This window comes from Lissotriton helveticus, chromosome 4_1 (assembly GCF_964261635.1).
Source record: "Lissotriton helveticus chromosome 4_1, aLisHel1.1, whole genome shotgun sequence".
In the NCBI taxonomy this organism is placed as follows: domain Eukaryota; kingdom Metazoa; phylum Chordata; class Amphibia; order Caudata; family Salamandridae; genus Lissotriton; species Lissotriton helveticus.
In genome coordinates, this window is record NC_136063.1 from 256430253 (window position 1) to 256447897 (window position 17645).

The 17645-nt window shown below is 41.4% G+C and overlaps 1 protein-coding gene across 1 annotated transcript in view; it reads left to right on the forward strand.

Annotated features, from left to right (window-relative positions):
* KCNQ3 (potassium voltage-gated channel subfamily Q member 3) overlaps positions 1 to 17645 on the forward strand; it is an 855832-nt gene that overhangs the window by 578461 nt on the left and 259726 nt on the right. Inside the window, exon 3 of the mRNA XM_078685552.1 lies at positions 11366 to 11492. Coding sequence (XP_078541678.1) covers positions 11366 to 11492 — 127 coding nt within the window. The remainder of the gene's footprint in view (positions 1 to 11365; positions 11493 to 17645) is intronic.

A 17645-nucleotide genomic window follows, 5' to 3' on the forward strand; every position in this document is an offset into this window, starting at 1 on the left:
ATATCTATGGCGCCAATTAAATTAAAGGTCAGTTCATACAATTGTCTATCCTTTAGGAACCCCTTTTGATCTAAATGAAGGATAGATGGTGCGGTGTTGGCCAATCTTGATGATAAAACTGTGGTAAAGATTTTATAATCCACATTTAGAATGGATATTGGCCTATACGACCCACATTCTTCCTTAGGTTTACCTGGTTTTAAAATGAGGGTAATGGAGGCATTATCCCAAGATGCTGGGGGAGACATTCCTTCTAAGAGTATTCGATTGAACAGCTTTGTAAGGAAAGGAGCTATCTCTGAGTCTAAGATCTTGTATAACTCAGCCGGAAGGCCATCGGGTCCTGATGCTTTCCCCTTCTTGGATTTCTTGATAGCAGATATCACCTCAGTCTCTGGTATGGGGCTATCCAAGTATTGGGATTGTTCAAGAGAGAGGGAAGGCAAAGTAATATCGTCCAGCCAATTCTTGGCGGACTCAACCGATATCGCTCTGTCTACTTTATAAATTGCCTGAAAAAATTCCCTAAATGCCTTCCTGATATCCTCGTCTGAGGAGAGCTCGGTGTTGCCTGTTTTAATAGATGCAATGTTATTCCGGACCTGATCTACTTTGGTCTTCCAAGCCAGCAGTTTACCAGCACCTTCGCAATATTCGAAGTGGGCCAACTTGCTGGCTTCCCATCTCTGATGGACCCTCAAACTCAAGGATGTTGCCAGACTGCCCTTCAGAGTTGCCAATTTATCATGTAGGGGATCTAATATCGACCTCGAAGATGTACTATTTCGATCGATTTCATGTTGAACACAAACCATATCTGATTCTATAGAAGAAATCATTTTGTTATATCTCTTTCTCCTAAAGGCGACTTTGGTAACAACCAACCCTCTCAATGTTGCCTTAAATGAGTCCCAGATAATTTTATCAGAGGCTGTTCCATTGTTAGATAAAAAGAAGTTGTATGTCTCTGTCTTTAGGAACAAAATGTCCTCCTCATTAGTGAGTAGGGAACGATCAAAAGACCAAACAGCCGAGGTTTTTCTACTACCAAATCCCATCACCAATTTAACAGCAGAATGATCTGAGAGATGTGACGGGAGATATTCTATAGTTTTAACTGAATCGACCAATCTTTGAGTAATTAAAATATAGTCAATCCTTGACTTATGATGATATTTATAATTCCTGTATGAAACCCCTGTTGGTTTCCTGACCTTTGTCGCCAGACGTCAACGAACCCTTGCTGTCTCATGGCGTCTAATAGAAAGGATCTGGTTTTAGACAAAACCATGGAATAATTATTAGGGGACTTGTCCAAGATAGGGTCCAAGACAATGTTAAAGTCGCCGGCTAAGATTATAGGTCCAGAGATTGATAGTAACTGCAAAAAAATTGTTTCCAATATCGAGGGATCGTCCTGATTCGGGCCATAATAGCCAACTATTGTAATGGGAGTCCCAACAATTAGAACTGACGCTATTGCGCATCTACCGGAAGAGTCTACAACCTGTGAGATTAGCTTAGCTTTGGCTCCTTTTTTAAAAATAATCGCAACCCCTCTTGTGTGGGACGTTTGTGTGGTAGAGACCATAAAATCAATCCATCTGTTCTTTTTAATTATTACCGACCATTCTGTGTGCATAAGATGGGTTTCCTGCAACACCATGACCTGCACATCCGAGTCTTTTAGATATTGTAGAATTCTGTTTGCTCGGGGCTTAGTGCGCAGGCCATTGACGTTCCAGGAAAGGAAACCTATACTACTCATCTCTTAACCGATAAGACCACATGGTTAATGTTATATCAGAAAGGGATAATTGTAATACTGTTAAATGCTTGTATCCAGCAATTATATGTAAGATATGTGACATTTGTAAAACCTGAGTTACCATTCCAAAAACTTCTATACTAGTTATTGAGGACATTTTATATTTTTGCCACCCCTGTGCACTCACCCGCTCAAGGTGAGAGCCCCCCCCCCGTGAAGAACCCTTGCATTATCTAACCGGAACAAAGTCCAGTAGACAGTGCCCCACCCGTTGATCCCCTGCAGAAGGGTCAAACCGCTAACAATTCAGGTAGGTAGACCTAAGTGAGTAAAAAAAGTGTTGTTTTTTTTGTTTTTTTTTCCCATTTAAACAAAAACAAAAAAACTTCATTAAAACTATAAGGTTTTTTGACTAATGATTATTTAGTGCATTTAGGTATATGTGACTCTACACAATTATATTCAGAATTAAGAGAAAGAATGAACATCAGGACTTACTAGGGCAGTTTAGTAAAGAGAAAGAGGAAGTTATCTAGGATTAAAGCCTAAGGTTCCTTTCGATCAAACCCCTAGATGGCTCATTCCTGGTTATTGGGTCAACATTAAACATTAAACCTAACAGGCTGTTTTTCCCAGATCCATTAATAACTCATCTGCTGCTTGCACCGACCTGATGTTATACATCTTGTTATTGTGCATTACTTTAAGAGCTGCCGGAAACATCAGCTGAGCTGTTGCGCCCAATCTTCTGAAAGCATCCAGGCGTTTACCAAATTCCCATTGCTTCTCGAGTGTTATTCGGGACAAGTCTGATCTTACAAAGAAAGTAATGCCTTTCCCAGACAAAGACTTCTGTTTCAAGGCCATATTCAAGATACGTTCCTTTAAGACGTAAGTGTGGAAATTTACCAAAATCTTTCGCGGTTTAGAACGCTGTGGATTAAGTTTGAAAGGGTCTCTATGTAGCCTCTGGATATCAACTGACAGCTCTGCGGCAGTGTATTCTAATGACAATGCTTCCTTCAGTAGTGAGACAATGTATTGCTTTATGTCTGACCCTTCGGAACCTTCTGGGACATTCAAAATGCGGAAATTCCCTCTTCTCGCATTATTTTCAAGGGTCTCCATCCTCTCACTAAGAGCCAGATCTTCCTTTGTAAGTTTGTTGATATCCTGCCTTGCCTGATCCAGATAAACTGAGTGAATACCGACTGTTTCTTCTAATACTCCTGTTCTTATAGTGAGACCTTCAATTTTATTGTCAAGGGATTCACAATAGTTTTTGAACTCTTGTTGATTGGCAGAAGATTCAGCGAATCCTTTCCTTATCTGCACAGTAAGAGCTGAGAACATCTCTAATACAGAGGTTGCCGTCATCGGGGCTTGAGAAGTTAAAGGAGAGACCAGTAGGGCGTTAATATCGGGTTGAACCAAATTTTCAGAATCATCCTCAAGTGGACCCCCTGACGCGCCACCCAAGTCTGTAGAATTTGACTCTTCAAACTCTTCAGGATAAACTGTAATGGAGGTTTGAAGTTCACTCAAATGCTGCACCAATGACGACTGTGACTGAGGTTGACCTGGCTCTCTTCCTGGATCTAACAATTTACGCGAACTGGCTTCTACGTCAGAAGTTGCATCAGTAGTTACAACTGTTTCCATTGTTTGACCTTGGAGTTTCCCAGCTTGATCAAGCACCTCGGATAGCAATGTTCCCAATGATATGGCTGGTATACCAGTGGATATAGTATTGCCCACCGATGTCGACGCCATAACTTGAGTATTTAAGCCTTCAGAAAGATGTAAAATCTGTGGGATGGCTTTAAAATAGGCGCGGAGTGAGGGTGTTAATTTAGAGCTTGCAGGGAGTGGTGCTTTAGCGTCCTTGGTCTTAGTCTTTGCTTTAGTTTTAGTCTTCACACTAGGGGTTTTGGGCTTGAATTCAGTATTTAAATATGAAGAAGGTTTCGTCTTGGATGATATATTGGCCACTTCTCCAGTTTCTATCTCCCCTATATAATTATTAGATTCAACCGTAAAAATTATAGGACGAGTCATATGAAATAGGCTACATGATTGGGTGGAGTAAAACTCAGTGATCAGTGACCTACAGTTTGGTTTCCGAAAAAAATTAGGTACCGTAGAACAGGGCTTAAATTTGGATATTCTTTTAAATAAATATATCAAGGCAAAAAAGGGGTCCCTATATTTGGCCTTCGTTGATTTATCAACGGCCTTTGATTGTGTAAACCACAAAAAACTGTGGGTTACTTTAGGAGAAATGGGTATTGACCCTTTTTTAATTTCCTATATTAGAGAATTCTATTTAGGGCTAGGTCGCGGGTTAGGTTTGGAACAAGAGGTGAATGCACAAGTCACTTTAAAGTCAAACGAGGCATCAGGCAAGGGTGTGTTCACCCACCCTTCCTTTTTACCCTATACATAAACAGCATCGAAGAAGTTTTAGTTTAAGATTGTAGAGATTTGCCCCAGGCTGGCAAACGACCCATACCCGCGTTATTATACGCGGACGACGCGGTATTAATGGCACGTACTCCACTGGGTTTGCAAAAGGTGGTCTCCAGTTTCGAAACCCACATGTTAAATAGGGGTCTTATTATAAATGCCTCAAAAACATACGTAATGAATTGTGGGCCAGGATGTTTTAAGAGGAAGTCTATTTTTATTGATCATAAGTGGATTGACATCACAAAGATTTTCTCTTACCTGGGGATACTGTTTGATTGCACGGGGTCTTGGGTGCAGGCCGTCAGAACAAGGAGACTGCTTTATATCAAGACTTTGGCAGCTCTCTCCAACTTTAGTAGGAGACTTGGGAGACGGCCTGCTGTGGAGCTAATGGAAATTTATAAGGCGAAATGCGTTAGCGTTGCCACATACGGTGCAGGCATATGGGGATACGCAGAAGTGGGCTCAATCCAGGTTGCTGAAAATATGTTTTTAAAATTCCTATTGATGGTTCCAAATAGTACCTCCTCCTTTGTATGCCACATGGAATTAGGATTGACTTATATTCAAGATATTATAAAGATTCAACCTGTCCTCCTATGGCACAGGATATGGACCACAGAGGAGACATATTTTAATAGGGAAATTTTAATGGATAGTATGGGCCTGAATGGGACAACAAGGATTGGATGGCTTTCTTATGTAAAAATGTTTTTAAATAGTTTAGGCTTATATACATTTTTTGATAACCCATCTACTATGGTTGATATGAGCAGAAAAAATCTTAAGTCTATTTGTCTGAACTTTTTGTCCGAACAAGGAGAGTGCACCGAATTAAACAGAATCTCGGTTCAAGCACACAATCTTATTTTAACCATCTGTCTTCAGCCATACCTACGCCTGCCAATGAAATATTATGACAGTTTTTTGCTAACAAGGTTTTGCATGGGTTCCATACATAGATTAATTTGTTTTCCCGTAGCCAAGGATTGGTCAAAAGTGCTTTGTAAATGCCCCTGTAACGATACATCTGAACAGTCAATGATGCATGTGTTATTTTTTTGTAACTTTTATTCCCTACCAAGAAAAAAATGGATTGTACCTATCCTAAAAGAATCTGGAATGAGGCTTTGTCGCCCTGCTCTTTTGGTACTCCAGCAACTAGAGACAATTGTGGTTGTATTTTCAGTATCTGGCTTTTTAAAAAGTGTTTTTAGACTGAGAAAATCAATTACACTGTGATTTATTTTTATGGTGTTTCTCTTTTTTAAAACTTTTTTTATAGTAAATTTGTAATGAATGAATAATTGTATGTGCTTTTATGGTTGTATATACCTATAACCGAATAAAGTATTTTTGAGTTTGAGTTTACTCCGAAAACTATTTTAAGGACTTGCAAAGTACAAGTCACTGTAGTGTCCTACCTAGCCAGGGTACATGTAAATGACTACATCGCACACTGAGCTTGGTATTACATGTCTTTGTTTCTCAGGATGTAACCGTTAACTGGACATTTTAAAGCATGAATTCTATCTCCACACACAACGCTGTTCTATGTAGTCTGTAAGGGTCCTGTCATCTCTGACTCATAAGACACTACATCCACCACTATATTTCAGGGCAATGAAATTGTGTTTAAGTTTTACACTTAAAAACTCTACGCACATGGACAGAACAGTCAGTAGCTGTTCCTTTGTTTATTTCAACGTCTTTATAATGTTTTTAATTCTTTTGTATGGTTTTACAATGCACTTATGTTGTCTCTGGGTACTGAAATCTGAACCCTGCTCTGTGGGTTCTTGTATGCTGCTTTCGCCCCTGGCCACACGGCATGTGTGACACGGTCATCCCCTATTCTTTCTCTAGCCAACAGAAGTGTACATCTCATAGTATTATTCTCATTGTTCTTTACCTTAGGTATAAGGACTTCAAAGTCCCATCATACAAAGGTGTGTTTGGCTAAAAAACAGGACTGGGATTAATTAATACAATTTGTTGCCTCTTGAACACCCTTGCCACCCAATAAATGTACTCACCCCTAAATCCTGAAAACACTCTTATCACCCAGTAACCTTACACATCCCTATACCCTAACAGCACCCTTACCACTTAATACCCTTACCCACACCATAAACTCCACAAACACCCTTACCATCCAATACCTTTACCCACCTAGAAACCCTAAAAACACCCTTATCACCCTATAGCCTTATCTACCCCTGAACCCTAAAAAGGCTTGTTCCACCCAATACCCTTACCCACGCATAAACACTTTCAATCAATCAATCAGGGGTTTGTGAAGCAAGCTCCTTATCAATGAGGGTCTCAAGGCGCTGGGGAGGGGGGTCATGCAGCTCTGATTCAGCCAAAGAGCCAGGTCTTGAGAAAGTGTGCACTGTAGGGGAAGATCTGATGTTGAGCGGGAGCTCGGTCCAGGTCTCAGTGATGTAGGAGTAGGCTCCTCGGCCCGCTCTGCCTCTGCGGATACACGGGGTGTCGGTAAGATCAAAGTCGGCGGAGCAGACATTTTTCTTGGGTACGTGGAAGGAGACTCTTTCATTGAGGTATTGGGTTCCGGTGTTGTGGAGGGATTTGTAGGCGTGCCTGAGTAGCTTGAATGTTACTCTCTTCTCGACGAGGAGCCAGTGTAGATGGTGAGTCATGTGTTCATGTTGCGGGATGCCAAGGTCGAGTCTGGCCGCAGTGTTTTGGATGGTCTGGAGCTTATGGAGCAGGAATTTGTTGATTCCGGCATAGAGGGCATTTCCATAGACCAATCTGATTGTTATGAGTGCATGGGTGACGGTCTTTCTGGATTCGAACGGATCAACTTGAAGGTCTTGCGAAGGATGAGGAGGGTGTTGAAACCCGTAGAGGAAACTGCGTTGATCTCTCGGGTCATGGTGAGGGAGGAGTCGAGTATGATGCTGAGGTTCCAGGTGTGGCCCGTGGGAGTGGGGGGATTGCCGAGGTGGTGGGCCGCCAGGTGTTATCCCATGCTGAGGGAGTGGGTCTGAGGATGAGGACTTCTGTCTTCTCCGAGTTGAACTTTAGACTGCTGCTGCACATCCAGGAAGCAACTTTTTCATTCCTTCCTGAAAGCTGCGTCTGGTGGTGTACCGTTGATCTGTGAGAGAGAGGTCGAGCTGAGTGTCATCGGCGTAGGATACTATGCTGTGTCCATGCTGTTTCACGATGATGGTGAGAGGGGCCATGTAGACGTTGAAGAGCGTGGGGCTGAGCGATGATCCTTGGGGTACTCCGCAGTTGATCTCTGTGAGTTCTGAGAGGAAAGGCGGGAGTCTGATTCTTTGGGTTCGGCCGTTGAGGAAAGAGTGGATCAAGTCGAGGGCAGTTTCCTGTATGCCGGCGTTGTGGAGTTTGGCAGTGAGGGTGTGGTGGGAGAATGTGTTGAAGGCTGCAGTGAGGTCTGGTAGGATGAGGGCCGCCATGTGGCCCTGGCTGATGAGGGTGCGGATGTCGTCTGTGGGGGCGAGGAGGGCATCCCTCTTAACACCCTATACCCCTACCCACCACTAAACCCTAAATGCAAATTATATATATAAATAAATAAACACCCACACACAAACACACACTTACCTTAGAAATGCTTTCCTTTCTTTGTAAAGGCATGTGTTGTAAAGGCAATGCATTGTTAAGGCATTGGGTGGTAAAGGGATTGTGTGGTTAAGGCATGTTGTTGTAAACACCACATTGTAAAGGCTGTGTTCCTTCCAAGATCCTCTATGATTTAGTTCTAATGTTCCATGTAGTTGGTGGTGTCAAACAAAATAAATATCAGAGTGATGGTTGAGATTAGCATGAGCTCAGGTTTACTCTCTATCCATACTAATATAATAAAGAGAGAGCCCAAACCTTTGAGGCGGGTAATCTCAGGAACCACAGCACCAATCACAACACCCAATACAGCGTTGGAAAGGGCAGTTGCAGCAGAAGGATATAGGCTATGCAGACGCCCACCATATACATTTAAAAGGTAAAAGAACCGTGCCAGCAAAGTAGTCCCTTGTGGGCGTGGCTGCGTTGTGCTGTAGACGTGTACTGGGGGCGTGACAAACGTTGGCGGCGTGTGGTACGTTCCGCCCTTCATGCCATGTCTCATATTGTGTGCTAATCCCACCCTGCTCCCTTTAAATACCCCTGCACCCCATAATCATAACCCACCCTTACTCCTTAAAATACCCCAACACCCTTAATCACTAATCCATCTTAACCCTATAAATATACCCTGTACCCCAAAACCCAAACCTATCCCTAAACCCTAAAAATACCCCTGTACCCTAAAACCCAAACCTAGCCCTGTACCCTATAAATACCCCTGTACCTCAAAACTCAAACCTACCCCTGAACCCTAAAAATACCCCTGCACCCCAAGACCCAAAAATAGCCCTGAACCCTAAAAATACCACTGTACCCCAAAACCCAAACCTACCACAGAACCCTAAAGTACCCCTGTACCCCAAAACCCAAACCTAGCCCTGAACCCTTAAAATACCCCTGTACCCCAAAACCCAAACCTACCCCATAACCCTAAAAATACCCCTGTACCCCAAAACCCAAACCTAGCCCTGAACCCTAAAAATAAACCTGTACCCCAAAACCCAAACCTTCCCCATAACCCTAAAATACCCCTGTACCCAAAAACCCAAAACCTAGCCATGAACCCTAAAAATACCCCTGTACCCCAAAACCCAAACCTAGCCCTGAACTCTTAAAATACCCCTGTACCCCAAAACCCAAACCTACCCCATAACCCTAAAAATACCCCTGTACCCCAAAACCCAAACCTAGCCCTGAACCCTAAAAATAACCCTGTACCCCAAAACCCAAACCTACCCCTGAACCCTAAAATACCCCTGTACCCCAAAACCCAAACCTAGCCCTGAACCCTAAAAATACCCCTGTACCCCAAAACCCATACCTATCCCTAAATCCTAAAACTACCCCTGTACCCCATAACCCAAAACTATATCTGAACCCTTAAAATACCCAAAAACCCCAAAACATATACCTCAGTACCCCAAAACATATACCCCTATACCCATACTTACCTTATCCAAACATTAAAAAAAAACATGCTTTTACCATTCATGCATTTATAACGAATTTCGTTATAAATGTATGCGTGGTAAAAGAATATAAAATGTAATGCCATGCGTTATAATGGCATTGCGGAGCCATGGTACTTTCGTAATGAAAGTATGCGGAGGGATGGTATGTGGAAAGAAAGTTGCAGAATAATGGGTGTTTACCCTCCCCCGGTAAGTACATTGGTGGCACGGCGGCCCACATCTCCAGCAACATACTCATATTTTTTCACCACCATTTTGAAAAATGCACAGGTCTCTCTCATTGATGGCCAGCACCGACATACACTTTTAGACACACCTTCCGCCACAAGTTCTAGAATGGCAAACTTTAGAGCTGGGGAGCTACGTTCGAATCTCGGCATCAGCTCAACATCCTGTGATTCCTGGCAAATCGCTTTGTCTCCCCGTGCCTACCACAAATGAATGTGTTCTTCTGTAATGTAAATTAAGCTCATGCCATGTTGTCGAGTTTGCGCTATATAATATTGCAAGGAAAAATAAAGTAGGGAAACTCGAGTTCACACACTACTGAACGCGCACTCTTAAGTGCATCAGCAGTGCACTGTGAATCGGAGCGTTTCACAGGCCTGTCACGGATAAGAAATGCTATCTAAACGAAATCCTACAAAACAATATACTACTGGCCGTCAGCAATTCATACCCGGACAACGTCGGGACGGGCTGCTAGTCACAGTATGTAGGTCCGGTCCCATTTATTTGCCGTACTGTGAGAAGGTGTCGAGATTTGAGACTCGCATATCTATGTTTCTGTGCATTGTATCCTCTGGGATTTTATCTTTTTGCTTCTTGGAAAAGAGTGTGTAGGTGGTATTTCGGTATTTGAATTGCTGGAGCATCAGAGTGCAAATCAGTGCTATGGCCTCAGTGGAGCAGGTTCTTCCTTGTCTCAGGCAGCGTATTGGTGGTACCTAGGCACTGGGCGTGCAACCAACGAGAAGAATGCCTTTCTTGGTATCACTGAGATACAGAAACTTTCCTAAATCCAAAAGCATCAAAGGCTTTTGATAAAGTGCAGTAGTAGTAGTATTGTGACATAATATTTGATCCACGCAGCAGTACATGGCTCTGGATGCTTTCTGTTAGCTGTCCTTAGAGAAAATGTTAGTTTGCTTGAAAAAGCCTATAGATGTTTGAAAAATGTATATATATAATTGTAAAAACACTTACATTAATTTATATATATCAAAAAATGTGCTGAAAAATAGTCAATTCCTGGAAAGAGTGATAGGTCACCACTGAAGCAGTGCAACCCCTTTTCTCCCCCACGTGCCACGTGCTTGTACATGACTAGGTCCATTGCAGACTTTGCTGTAGTTACTGGTCGCTCTTCCTTTATTCATTGGTTGTCCATTTCTTTGTGCAATTGATTACTTAGGGTCTTTTTTCTGTACTTGAGCTATATGGCTTTCTCTTAACAGAACATGCTATGGCAATGGCAGTGAATGTGAAAATAAAAAAGACAATAAAGAAATGTTTTAAAAAAAGAGCGATATTGTATTTCCTAATCTCAATCCAGTACATGATCTCAAAAAATCAATTCATTTGCTACAAAATTGAGCTTGTTCCTGAAAAAGCGATATTTGCTTCATAAATTTCAATCCAGTGGTTAAACTACCTACGTGTACATTGTGGGGAATTGGCAAATGTTTCAGAATTTGTGTTTGACTTGCAATTCATGGGCAACAAACTATTCGTCTAGCTCTATAGTTGAATGGACTGCATTTTGTAAGTGCCTGTGAATGGGTAATACCTGTTTTTGTATTTCTTTTGTTATTTTATGATTTGTGTGCCCAGGGATGTGTGTAGTGGGAGTGAGAAACAGCAAACAAGTTAATAGGTTAAGCAAACCGTGAGTTAATTATGAGTTCATGAAAGTGTCACCATGATGCATAAAAAATGAAACACTCATAATACTGGGATGTTGTGAGTTCACCAATCACTTTTTCAATCTATATGCAGTTTTAATAAGAACATATATTTTGATGTTGTTATGCAGGAAACATTTGCGATTGTCATCTTTGGAGCAGAGTTTGCCTTAAGGATCTGGGCCGCTGGATGTTGTTGTCGCTACAAAGGATGGAGGGGGCGTCTAAAGTTTGCCAGGAAGCCACTCTGCATGCTAGGTAAGTGCAAGCATACAATCGCTCTAATTTAACCAAAACCTTTGGCTTTCTTTCTTGTGATTTTTTAATTTAACTAGGGTAAACCTCTAAAATCAGAGGCAACTTCATTCACAGACCTGACTAGTGACATAACGAGTAGAAGGTAAAACTTAGGGCCTCATCAATATTTTGTGCTTGGGATAAGCTGCAATATAGGAAAAGAACATTTGCACCTGAAAGTGAGATTGAATGATCACATTTTGAAACTTTTGACATTTAAAACAGGGTGGCAGTCAATTAGAGTTTCTTTGAAGGAAAAGGACATTTTGCTGAAAAATCCAGTTTACCTGTGATGTGAATATCATTGACATGCAAAGTATACCACTTGCTTGATTTTTATGAGTTGTTATTACATCCTTAATATACAAACTCATAAATAAGACAACAAAAAGAAAATGTTTGACAATGTTTTTTTCACCTATGTATAGGCAGACTGACTTTCATATTCCCGGTGGGTGGTCAATGCTACCTGCTAAAAAGTGGGGCTGTTTTTGCATTACACAGACCATCTATCATATAACAGCTGAAACAACCACTACCCACCACTGCCGGTAGGCATTAAGTGCTGGATCACCTTGGGGTTCGGCTTCATGCTGTAGAATACTGCTCAATTTGTCCATTGATCTCATGTACTAGGTCGTCCTTAAATGCCTTTAGTGGCTGATGAGGGGGGATTTCTATCAAAGGGCAGGAATGTGTGTGTGTCTGTGTGTGTGTACACATCTGCATGCACTGGAGGAAACTTTAGTTGACTATATGTAGATGTTTGGTTTATTATCCATTTATGAAATCTCGGTTTTTGATCATTGTCCTTTACACATTCATGAGAAAAAAACCAACAGATATTTTACTTATTACCAAACAAAAAATGCTAATGAACCAAACAGGCAACATTCTACCATCTTCTAAAGTCTGCTTCCAGATGCAACCAGCATTTCCCTTGATTTTGTGGTTCTGTAATTCTCAAACCTGACTGCATTTTAGTTTTGCCCTCACGTAGGCCAGTGAAGTAGGCCCAAAACAAGTGGCCTTGCCTTCTGAGTTCGTGCATATATTAATTTGGGTTTCTCTAACTCTGAATGAACTGCAGAGAGAGTAACCCTTTTCACCTGAAACTGACCTTTTGCAAAACCAGTTTCACTAGCTGATCGTTGTCTGAGTTTTTCAATCACTGTTCAGGACCTCGTTAACCTTTAATTTCCTTGCGCATATCTTATCTTAAACAATATCTAAATGGTTTCTTTCCTTAAAACTTTCTTTTCTGAAACATGGGTTTTTGCCATGTGTCGTGACTGCCATCTGGTGTTACTTTTTATGTAGGCCTCAGAAGTTAGTCTGTGAACAAAGCAGTCTGACCTATTGTGAATCATATATATATATACATTAACCAAGGATTCCTTCGTGCATTGGAGTTAATTTCAGAAGCTGGCCTTTCACCTAGGAATTGACCCTGCCAAGCCAATTTCCCTGCAAGATCGTTATTTACTTTTCCCAAATACCATTCAAGACATTTGTTAACTTTTAAGTTTCTTTACGTATCTGTTATCTTGCACATTATCTGAAACTACTTTTCTTGACTGTTTATTCATTTCATGGGTTACGCTTTCAATTAAGGGTTTGTGCGGGCCTTCCAGATTATTATTTAAATATGCCTAAATATTAACTTGTGGGTTAGGACACTGTAAAATGAGCTTTACTGTATGATGCTGTGTGATGTCATGTATTTTCTATTGGTTGAATTTTGGTGCAGGGGCGTGCATTTTAAATGTACCTTTTTGTGTATAAATAGGGATGTCTCACCTTAGTAAAATTGAGCAGTTTCTTGAGTTGTACACTGTGTTGTATTACTGGGATTTCTACTACCGGCTGCAGCTAATAAATTTGATCTCTGACGCCACCTAGAAGTTTCCGTGTCTCTGTATACCAAGGCAAGGGAACCGAGAGGACTTCGGGCGTGTCCCTGACGCCGCTGGGTACTTGAAAACCCGGTTCTTCAATTTACTCCATACCAACTCCTTAGTTGTCTGGAAACTGATATAACCTGAATGTGTTAGAAACCATATGTAGGCGGCAGTCTGAGCTAGTCAGTGTTAAGTGAATTACAGAGGGATTGATGTCATGAATTTCAGAGAGAGTGATAAGTTGATGAGTGCATGAAGGAGTAAATGAATGAGTAAGTATTAACCCAGTTAGTGGGAAATATATACATATATTCATAGGTACACATTTTAGCCCATTCTACACTTATGTTTTCATTTTATTTGGAACTGTTTAATGAAGAAATCAAGTAAACATAATTATATAATTAAGAAAGATATTTAGTTGGCCCCTGCTCCTGGGTAGTTTATAAAGTGTCTCATGACTTGGGGTTGACTATCTCTTACTTTCTTGGTAGTTTTTGTATGCTGAGTATATGCTTTGTTGTCAACATATGCCCTTACATAGCCTGGGTGTTCTGACTTTATAGTAACTGCACTCAATACACCGCCTTGACTGGGATCCATAACCTATACCGACATGCTTTTTCTGTCACCCATTCATTCACCCTCGCTCATTAGTGCATATAGTTAATTTGGGAGGGTTCTCTCTGGGTTTCTCTTTTGGTGGACCAGAATGGTAATCTACTTCGTTGACACTTTTTTTTAGCGACTCACTGCCTTTGACTGTAATTTCTTGTAATATTGTACACTTCTACTTGTATGTTAAAAATATTTTTTGCAAAAGAATAAAATAGGGATCATTGTGGCAGACATGAGACCCATGGATATCACTTAGGGGTACCCAGTGGTAGTGGGTGCCTCCACAGGCTTCCCCTTTTCTATCCCAGGTGCTTACCTTATGTTGAAATGATGGATGGTAGTCAAGAGGTAAGTCAAAATAAATGTTTATTGGTAAGTTACAGGATGGTAGTTACAAGTAGATAAGTTGGTAATGGCTAATTCATAGATGGTTGATGGCCCCACCAGGAGCAGCATCTTTGCTGCTCAGCCCACTTTCTCCAACTGTCATTCTTCCAATCCACCAGGCACACCAACATTCTACACAGCCCTCAGCCACTCCAACATTCCACACACACATTCATGCATCCTGGCTGAGCAGCAGGAAATCTAAGTACAACATATCCTCTTCCCTTGAGAAAACAATGAACAAAAAAAAATAGTTACAAACGTGTGTGAGGGTAACACACATTTGCAGAAGAAATGTTACAACATTGCATACAGATCAATGTAACTTTAGAGAAGGAAGGTACATAGTGAAAAGGACCTAAGGAGAAGCAGAAGGTAAGTGCAGATTGCAAAAGAACAGAGGATGGAAGAATGAGTGAAGATAGATAGCAAGGAACAGGGTCCAAACGAGAAAATCAGGATATAGCATAGCACATCCCCTTGCCTTAGAAACATATTGTAGAAAATACAGAAATTGGATGATGCAAGAGACTGCAAATATGAGACAAAGATGAAAAAATCAAAGCAATTCACATGGAAAATGAGGTTAGAGGGGCTATCCTCTTTATAACAATTTTAAATTCAAGTAAAGCATGGAAATATTGTGCAGGGTTGGGAGAAAAGTGACAGCGAGGAGGTGTATAACCCAAACTAGTCACCCAATTATACTCACCACGCACTAAAGAGGGCATTGTGCAGGACCTGGAGAATAGAGAACACCCGTGGAGTGTAAATTCCAAGCCATTCACACTGTTCTACACACCACAACTTTGTACAGGATACTAGGGAACCCATAGTACACTTCAAATAATGCGTACATAATAATCAAGTATAGGGTACACTGCCCATTGTGCACAAAAAAACATATAATGTATGGGGAACACTGCACATTGCGCACTAAAAATTTATATATAGGGTACACTGCCCCTTGTGCACTAAACATTTGAAGAATCGGGTACACTGCCCATTGTGCACAAAAAAACATATAATGTATGGGAAACACTGCCCATTGCACCCTAAAAATGTATGTATAGGGTACACTGCCCATTGCGCTCCAAAAAAATATAATGTAAAGAGAAAACTGCCCATTGCGCACTAAAAATTACATAAAGTATAGGGAACACTGCCTATTGCACACTAAAAATGTATGTACGGGGTACACTGCTCCTTGCATACTAAAACTAGTATGAATAGTGTCAAAGGCACATCAATAATATAGGGTATATCTAGTGTAAAGGGTGTGCACAACCCACAATGACAGAAAATAGGTGTGAGGAGACCAGCTTCTACACCATAAATACCCTAAAGAGGAAAAAAAACGTAGGACCTCAAAAGTATACAGAGCAGATAATTAGTAATAATAATGATGTCATAAAGTCAATGCACAATCGAACAATCAAGAAACAAGATATGGATCATTATGAAGAAAGGCATAAAAACTTTGTGAAACGCTCTACCCAAAACATGGAAGAATGGCTAAACATGAAATACACATAGTATAAGGAATAACACCTATGCAGCCACACAGCCAAAACTAAGAAGAAGTGGGCACCAAACTAATAAATATAGCAAAGAAACATACCAGGTAATGTTTATTGGTAAGTTACAGGATGGTAGTTACAAGTAGATAAGTTGGTAATGGCTAATTCATAGATGGTTGATGGCCCCACCAGGAGCAGCATCTTTGCTGCTCAACCCACTCTCTCCAACTGTCATTCTTCCAATCCACCAGGCACACCAACATTCTACACAGTCATGAGGCACTCAAACATTCCACACACACACTTTTGCATATTGGCTGAGCAGCAGGATATCTAAGTACAACACCATACAACCCCCTAGTCTCAGTTGTTATGAAAGCAGCATTAGGAGCAGAAAGTAACCCTATGCAACAAATAGGTTGTTTAGGGGCCAAAGGTACAGCACAGGGTGAATGAACTCTGGGATGTCATTAGTGGGTGAAATCAGGCATCACGTACCTCCATCTGTCTGACATTCTGTTATGATCTTATGTAGAGAATGTTGGTCAACCATTCTAGAAGGGAACACCTAGTCAAGAAAATAAGGAGTGTTAGAACTTTTAGGGCGACAGTTGCTGGGGAACATCATGAGGGGTAAACTGATTTTTAGAGGTTGGTGTCTCACTTTTGCTATTAAAGTATTTCTTAACTCATCGCTAGAGTTCAGAGTCATCATTTAACTTATCAAAGTGGCGACGTACTGCCTGAGAGGGGACAGGCATCCTGGGTCACCAACCTCTCCTGAATCCACATTTGCGACGTACTATTTACAAGAGCAGTTCTGCTTTGAAGATCATTTCACTAGTGGTCATATGGTACCTGGAAGTTGTTATCTGCTGACCAATGTGATTGTGTAAGTTTCAGCTGTCCCTAGTCTATGACGCGCGGGGACTGCTGGCTTGCTGAGATTTATGTGGGGCGTCATTGAGGCATAATGGTCGTGATCAGCCTTTGCTATGATGTGCTGCCAGAACACTGCCTTGTGGTCTAAGCCATCATAGAGCATTGCTGTGGTGTGAGCCTTGTCTGCGGTCCAAGAGGGCACTGATCTCTGGAGGCAGAGTGAGTCTTGTTGCCATCATTTGGGTTACGTGCCATAACCTGTCGCCGGCATCTTTATTTGGGTAAGTGTTACTGCATTGGCGCCGTGTGGAGCCTCGTCTGCAGAGTAGAAGAGTTGCAGCAAAGTGCCGCCGACTTGCAACTTGGAGGTGGAGCACGCTTTCTAGATATCATGTGGGGCACCAGATCGCGGCACTGACCTTGATACGATTTGTGTCTGATCGGCAATGGTGGTTGTATTTCAGTATTATCATCATCATAGCTGCAATGGTTACTGGTTGGCATATGAACAACGCTGTAGTTACGCATAATGGTTCTTCAATCCTTTGAAGCAGAAAGGTATGACTGCTTGTGATTAGATTGTTGAGCACACTGTTGTTTAATTACTTGTTCTCAAGGAAACTTTCAATGTACTTGAATTGTACCAGGTTCCATACTACTTGCAATCTGGCTGACAAGTGGAATCTGGAGTTCTGATAATTGCCTCGCTGTGTTGTCTTTGGGCAATTACAGGTGGACATTTCAGAGGAAGCCACGGGACAAGTGTCAGGTGCCATAAAGTGGTTCCCTGTCTATCTGATATTTTC